Raw genomic sequence first — 8,022 nt, 5'->3', positions numbered from 1 at the left:
AGCTTCTCAAAATTCTATAGGCATAGTTACTGGTTGCTTCCATTTGCTTGGTGGGTGACACCACCAAAACATGCCTTATGGTATGGAGAGCAGTTACAGTATAAGGCTTCAAATTACACTGTTCCTTAAGATCAAAAATCTTTAACGCCAATTTAGAAGCTGGATTTGTCAAACCATACTGAGAAAAAATAACACAGTATCTTAGCTTCCATTTAAAAGTTAATGCTTTAAGACTCAGCTCTAAAATCAAAAGTAGGTTCAAATCCTTGCTCTACCACTTACTATGTGATCTTAAACTAGTAAAACTTAAACTCCCTGTCCTTTAGCTTCCTCGCCTGTAAAATGGCATTAACAATGTCCCTGCTACATATGGTTGTGTGAGAAAGAGTGACTTTTGACACATAAAATGATTGATACAATGCCAGGCACATACTAGTGATCATAGTAAGTATGTAATTATTATTAATTAAAACATTATTACTATAAAAATGATTATAATTTTATGAAATTTGGTAACAGTAATAAAATAAATCAGTAACAAATAATACTCACTAAGTACATAGACCTAAACTGAAGACTTTTTAAGTAAAGACAAACTATAAATTATGTAAATTTCTTAGGTCAAAATCTCTTTAATGGCCCAAATCTTAAATTAATGTCCTTTTACGAGGCAGGCAGAATGCTATGCACTATATCACTTAGTGACAACCCTTAACTTCCATGGAACCTGGCAGCAGAATATATATACATCTGTTTCTCCTAGAATTCATCTGTCATCATTACTTCTTTATTCATCCCATAGGTCATATCAAAACTAAATCTCTAAAATGGAAGAAGCAAAAAGCCAAAGTTTGGAGGAAGACTTTGAAGGACAGGCCTCACACACAGGTAAGGAAAGTCAGAAGAAAAAAACAATTGTAAAACTAAAATTAAGTTTGCTGCTGCTGCTGCTGCTGCTAAGTCGCTTCCGACTCTGTGCGACCCCATAGATGGCAGCCCATCAGGTTCCACCGTCCCTGGGATTCTCCAGGCAAGATTTGGAGATCTCTTATTGTCATTACTCAGTATGAAACTTACGTAATACCTTTGAATGGGTTGATGGAATCATCTAAAAAATATTTGACTGCATAAATTAATGTGAAATCAAATACTTTTGAAACAATTTTAATTAGATATCAAAGAAAAACACTGATTATTGAGGATTTCTTGCTGTCTGTCATAAAACCTGTCTATCTACACTACAATTATGTTTGTATTAGCAAAAAAAAGGGGGGGGGGTGGAAATGCAGGAAATCCCTTGGCCTATGAAGTCATCATAGGCAACTGTTAAAAGAATGAGTTACAAATACAAGATCTGACTTAGAGGTAGTTCCACAATATGAGAAAGCAAGATGCAGAAAGTTATGTGATACCATTTTCTAGAGCAATTCTTTGCCACTGTAAACAGTAGAAAACCAAAAGAAAAATAAATAAAGTTTTTAATTTTTTGAATCTAAAAAATACAATAATTGTAAAATATAAATGTATTTGTTCTAATTGGAGGCTAATTACTTTACAATATTGTATTGGTTTTGCCATACATCAACATGAATCCACCACGGGTGTACATGTGTTCCCCATCCTGAACCCCCCGCCTACCTCCCTCCCCGTAAAATCTTCAATGAAATTGATTTCAGTATTCTTCCAGAATAACTAAGACTTCATTTTATCCAAAGCCTGTTTTGTTGATCTGTTAAATTGTGTGTGGCTGTCTATATACCACTAGCAGGAGTTTAAAAGTCAAATAGCATGGTTTAAATTTTTAAATTCAAGTTTCGTTTAACTCTGTTGAATCTTATTTAAGTAATACTCCCTTCTCTGTTTAATAATCATATAGAATTTTTAGATTTAGTCAGGAGTTTGAATGAGTTTATATGAATACTAAACAAAAATCCATGAAAACTAATTTCATAATGACAGTGACCTTCTAAGTATAACACAAAGCCAAGAAATCACTAAGGAAGATTGATAAATTTAGCTATGTAAATGAGGAAAGGAAGGAAGGAAGAGAGAAAGGGAAGAAACACGGAAAGGGAGACAATTTGCTTTAAATTTTATTCCAGGACCCAAAGGAGTAATAAATGATTGGAGAAAGTTTAAATTGGAGAGTGAAGATAGTGATTCAGTTGCACCTAGCAAGAAGGAGATTCTCAGACAAATGTCTTCTCCTCAGAGTAGAGATGACAAAGACTCAAAAGAAAGATTCAGCAGAAAGGTAAGATAAGAAAAAAAATCTATTATTTATTATTAATAATCTACAATATGTTTTTATTAAAGTATTGTTTGTATTAGCAAAAAAAAAGGAGGGGGGAAATGCAGTAAATCCCTTGGCCTATGAAGTCACCATAGGCAACTGTTAAAAGAATGATGTACAAATACATAATCTGACTTAGAGGTTGTTACACAATATGAGAAAGCAAGATGCAGAAAGTTATGTGATACCATTTTCTAGAGCAATAGAAAACAAACACTATATTTGTATTTATGCTGAAATGATTATATGAGCATATATGTAAAAAAGTACGAAAAGACGCTGACCAAACTGACAATATTGGTTAAGTGGAAGGGTGGGGTTCATTGACTGTTCTCAGCTTCCTCCTTCCAAGGAGGAGGAAGAAGATAAGCAGAATAAGCTGCAATATATCCATGATTTTTTTTTAAAGGAGCATTTTTTAAAATTCTCATTTGTCTCTTATTATACAATGTGTATGTAAATCAGTATTTGTGGTTCAGTCTGTTTAACAGAGAACTATGATAGCAACTTCGGAGAAGGCAATGCAACCCACTTCAGTACTCTTGCCTGGAAAATCCCATGGACAGAGGAGCCTATGGCTCCAGTCTATGGGGTCACTAAGAGTCAGACACAACTGAGCGACTTCACTTTCACTTTTCACTTTCATGCTTTGGAGAAGGAAACGGCAACCCACTCCAGTGTTCTTGCCTGGAGAATCCCAGGGACGGGGGAGCCTGGTGGGCTGCCATCTAGGGGGTTGTGCAGAGTCGGACATGACTGAAGCGACTTAGCAGCAGCATGATAGCAACTTACAAATTATACAAAACATTTAACAATGGTTAGGGTTAAAATAAATTAATTTCGAAAGATAAACTTAAAGCAGAAAAAATAATACGATAAGAAGAATGAGATAAAAAAAAGAGAATGAGGACATTAGAAAAACAAATATAGGAGGAAGAAACAAGAGAGCAACAAAAGCACCAGATATTTCTACTTAATCCTGGTATCTTCTATAAAAAACCTACCTCATAGGTTTATTGTGAAGATTAAGAAAATAGTCTATATAAATTATCTAAGACATAGTAAATTTTCCATAAATTTGGGGGTCATCCAACTTCCATGGTTCTGGGCTGTTCCACATCAATTAATCACAGTATATCCCATCAACACTCCTTTATATCGTGTGTGTGTACACGTGTGTGTGTGTGAAGGGGGAGGGTGTTTAACATTCTATTGCCTAAATCATAATGACACTGCCATTGAGAAAGGCTCTGCAGGTAATTTTATATTCCAGTTGCAGTGAAAAGTAGCTGTCTTGCAAATAGAAGTTAGGTCTTTTCTCATTTTAGCCTAAACCAGTGCATACAAATCACCTGGATGGCTTGTTTAAACATGGCTCACTCAGCCTCACCCTTCCAGATTCTGATTCAGTAGGTCTGGGGTGGCGTCACCAAATTTGCGTTTCCCAGAACTTTTCAGCTGGCGGTGATGCCACTAGTCTTCTGGCTAATCTGGTGAACTCCAAATATGAGTAAAAGCTGTCTTGCTTAAATGCCATCCTACAGATTCCAAAAATATCAGTAAGTGATTTGACAAAATCTTTTAAACAACTTTTGTTGAGGAGGCAATAATGTCCAAAGGCATTTGTTGGGGACACATTTAAATGAGTGTGCAGGCACTTGTGTGCACATGTGTGTATTTACAGTTTTATGAAAGTTACTCTAAAGTAGACCTTGTTGGGTTTTTTTCACTCAAACTGGAACATTCCATGACCATCTCACAGCTCAACTATATTTGGCAATACTAATGTATGCATTGAATCATGAAATAATTACTGAACCTCTATTATGGGCCAGACACAAAACATATTAGAGAGTGATAAATGACGCACAAAAAATTTCTGCCCCCACAGGACACAAAAGTTAGGAAAACTAATATTAGACAAATAAATATATATAATAATATCAAGTATTACTTATTACTATGAAAAAAAATAATAAAGCAAAAGGGGTACTAAATGTGGGGCAGGGACACTTTTAGGTAGAATAATCAAAGAAGGTGACATTTGAACAAATGAGGTGGAAGAAAAGGCCACCTCAGGAGGTAGCGAAAGTGAGTCAGTCGGTCGCGTCTGACTCTTTGCAACCCCATGGAGGTAGAGGAGATGGCAAATGCAAACTCTTAAAGTTGAGAACGGGTTTGTTACGTATAAGGAATACAAATTTCTGACTGATTGATCTCTATCATTTCTTTTATCTATTCCCAGATGAGCGTTCAAGAATATGAACTAATCCACAAAGATAAAGAAGATGAAAACTGCCTTCGTAAATACCGCAGACAGTGTATGCAGGATATGCACCAGAAGCTGAGTTTTGGGCCTAGATATGGGTTTGTGTATGAGCTGGAATCTGGGGAGCAATTCCTGGAAACCATTGAAAGGGAACAGAAAATCACCACTATCGTTGTTCATATTTATGAAGATGGTATTAAGGGCTGTGATGCTCTAAACAGTAGCTTAACATGCCTTGCAGCCGAATACCCTATGGTCAAGTTTTGTAAAATAAAGGCTTCTAATACAGGCGCCGGAGACCGCTTTTCCTCAGATGTACTCCCCACGCTGCTTGTCTACAAAGGTGGGGAACTCCTAAGCAATTTCATTAGTGTTACTGAACAGCTTGCTGAAGAATTTTTTACTGGGGATGTGGAGTCTTTCCTAAATGAATATGGGTTATTACCTGAAAAGGAGATGCATGTCCTAGAGCAGAGCAACATGGAAGAAGATATGGAATAAAGATTTACTATGTCAATGTCTCATATTTCGTATTCCTCCTTTAAGCATTGAATAGTGATTTTGGTAGTATTCACATTCTTTTAGGGAACACTAAACATAGCCCTGGCTTCTCTAATTTGAGGAAGAAAAACTCCAGACTGACACTAAAATTATATGATTAGCATGTCTTAATATTAGTTACTCAAGTTGATATAACACTTTACCTCAAAACATTGTAGTCTTCAGCAACATGTTAGTAGACAAAGAGGATATGAAAAATACTGTGAAAGTTTTCAAAAATCCCTTTCCAGTTATATGTTGGCTTTTTTATTCCATGCTTTTCCTCATTGTTATTACTAGGTTTTTCAAATTATATTGTTAATTATAAATTTGCTTGTGTAATAAGAATAAAGTCTCGTAAGGAAATAAATTCTCTATTTGAAGTTTGTTCTCTCTCAAATATTATATTATCAAGACCCTAAAACATTATATAACCCAAAATACAAATAAATTTTCGTTTGGTAAGATATTTTATATTCCAAATAAACTAATACATTAGAAACACTGTGGCACATTAAAATTATTTTTTAAAAGTATTTGTTTAAAAATACTGTTTCGGAGTTTCAGAAAATAACTTAAAGAAAAAAAGCAAGTAGAAGCAAGGTCTTTTTTTTTTTTAGACAAAAGAATAATATTTAGTGGTAATAATAATTATAACTATCATTTATTGATTGTGTTTTAAGGGCCAATATTTTATACATGTCATTTCTAATACTTAAGCACAATTCTGCAAGTAAATATTACTCCCATTTCATAAATGATGAAATTGAAATTCAGAGAAGTAGAAGTTCTATTTCCATGCCCCTTGAAAACACTTGGAAAACTCTCCTGCTACACAAACACATGGAAATGCAAAATAAAATATAATTCGAAAAAATGTTTTTAAGTGCAGGAATGAGATGAAGAGCAAGATAAAAGAAATTTCTAGGTATCTGAATCAGAGCAAAAAATAACCATGAGTGAGAGCCAAAATATGTCCTATTATTGAAGGCATGGTGTTTGGTAAATAATCAAAAATGTGCTCTCAGTGACAAGTGTGCTTAAAACACACTGTGCTGGCACATTTTCCCCTGATGAGACAACGTTGAAGCCAGACATATGTCACAAGTTCTAGTCTCCACTCTCCTAGATGACTACTTTATGGCTTCTCTGCTTTCCTTAAACCTTTTTTACCCAGTCCAAACACTTCACCTTGTCCATATTTCATTGAGAAAACAGAAATTATCAGATGAGCCCTGCCTCACCTTTCCATCACCAATCTAAAACGTGCACCTGTGTGTAAACACTGTTTCCGTTGATGTGAACACGGAAGAAGTTTATGCAGCCATCTAAGGTCAACGGAGAAAACGATGCTGTGGATCCGATGCTCACCTGCACAGTAATTTTACTCCTGAAATTATCTCCCTTCTACTTGCATCATCTATTTCTCACTTTCTCTATGTTGTATTATTCATATTGGCTTGTAAATTAGTTTTTAAACTGTCCGCTATTTAAAATATGCCCCTTAAAATTTCCAGCTATCCTTCGCTTCTCTGCTTCCCTTTAAAATCATGTCTCCTGAAAGAAGGGTCTAAAGTCATTATCTTTATTCCTCATTTCCAATTTTTTTCATCCAACTCCAATCAGGTCTTTGTCCCAAGCACTCTAATTACAGTTGTAGTCAACCTGTCAAGCTTATTTCTTATAAGTCGTATTGCAATAGGGAAGAATAAATCTGACTCCATATTGGATCTGTTTCTTCTATGTTAACATTTGTATTATACTGCTTTTGCTGTAAGCTGATCACTAAAAGAATGTTGCCTACAACCTGAAATATACAGGATAGCCCATTCTCAAGGCTCTGACCATTAAATACGAAATACTTTCCATTTGTATAGAGATTAAAAAGTTGCACAGCTGAGAATAACATTTGTCTTATTAGAGGTTTATAGGAACACTGTCACCAGGATTACATGGACAGCTGCAAGAACAAAGGATTCCAACACCAAAAAGTTTGCAAAACTCAACCACAATCCCTTTCCTTTTAGTATAAAAGACACTTGAATCATAACTCAGATAAGATGATTCTTTGGGACATAATCCACCATCTTCTCAGTATGCTGGTTTTCTGAATAATGAATTCCTCACCCCAACAACTCCTCTCTTAATTTCTTGGCCTGTTGTGCAGAAAGCAGTATGAGCTTAGACTCAGTAACATTACTCCTTATTTTATTCTATCTCCTATAAGCATGTGTCAGCGCTGATCACCTCCCCTCTTAAGTCACTTCTTCTAGCTTCTTTGAAACTATAGTCTATTTATATCCTACTGACTATTCCTTCTAAATCTCCTTCTCTAACTTCTCTAAACAGTCATCCTAGATAGCCCTCTCCCACCTATAGTCTTAAATACTATTTATATTCAGACTGCTTTCAAAATCCCATTTCCAGCTCTACCTCTCTTCTGGACTCCAAAATCTCATTTCTCAATTGGAGGAAAGGAGGAAAAAAGGAAAAGAAGAATGGTAAAGAAAAAGAAGGTCTGCAATTACCTTAGATAATGGTGATACAAATGTGGGTGAGACAGAATTCCTAACTATGACTAGCTTACAATGACCAGTCTCTAGCATATAGTTGCTACAATAAGTAGTTTCTGCTTATGAATCCAAAATTCCATCTTTTATTCCTCTTTATAAATTGGGAAAGGCATTTTAAATACTCTGTGGCCTAACTTGATGAATGCTAGACATAACAAAAAGATAAAAAGTGCCGGGAGGGAGACTGAAGGGTAATTATATATAAAGTGAGGAGCTTTTAAAAAATAGTTATACATGTTTTCTATTATCAAGTAACTGCTAATGAATTTATTAATCTCTTACAGGGTTCTCTGTCAGGGAACTATTGGACTTAAAAACCATAGCAAAAATAGGATCTTTACATGCAT

The 8,022-nt window shown here is 35.2% G+C and overlaps 1 protein-coding gene across 1 annotated transcript; it reads left to right on the top strand.

The window, feature by feature from the left end:
• Positions 1-827: 827 nt before the first annotated feature.
• PDC (phosducin) lies at positions 828-5,063 on the top strand. Its single transcript, XM_052654178.1, has 3 exons — positions 828-888; positions 2,103-2,254; positions 4,539-5,063. The coding sequence occupies exons 1-3, from the start codon at positions 828-830 to the stop codon at positions 5,061-5,063; spliced, it is 738 nt and encodes a 245-aa protein (XP_052510138.1).
• Positions 5,064-8,022: the final 2,959 nt, after the last annotated feature.

The sequence above is a fragment of the Budorcas taxicolor genome, chromosome 16 (assembly GCF_023091745.1).
Source record: "Budorcas taxicolor isolate Tak-1 chromosome 16, Takin1.1, whole genome shotgun sequence".
NCBI lineage: Eukaryota > Metazoa > Chordata > Mammalia > Artiodactyla > Bovidae > Budorcas > Budorcas taxicolor.
Note: the sequence above shows the minus strand (reverse complement) of the source record. Positions and strands in the feature narration are given on the sequence as shown.

Coding starts and splice junctions, on each gene's coding strand:
- PDC (XM_052654178.1), top strand. CDS start 828: ATGGAAGAAGCAAAAAGCCAAAGTTTGGAGGAAGACTTTGAAGGACAG. Junction 889..2,102: donor AGGACAGGCCTCACACACAG/GTAAGGAAAGTC, acceptor ATTTTATTCCAG/GACCCAAAGGAGTAATAAAT. Junction 2,255..4,538: donor AAGAAAGATTCAGCAGAAAG/GTAAGATAAGAA, acceptor ATCTATTCCCAG/ATGAGCGTTCAAGAATATGA.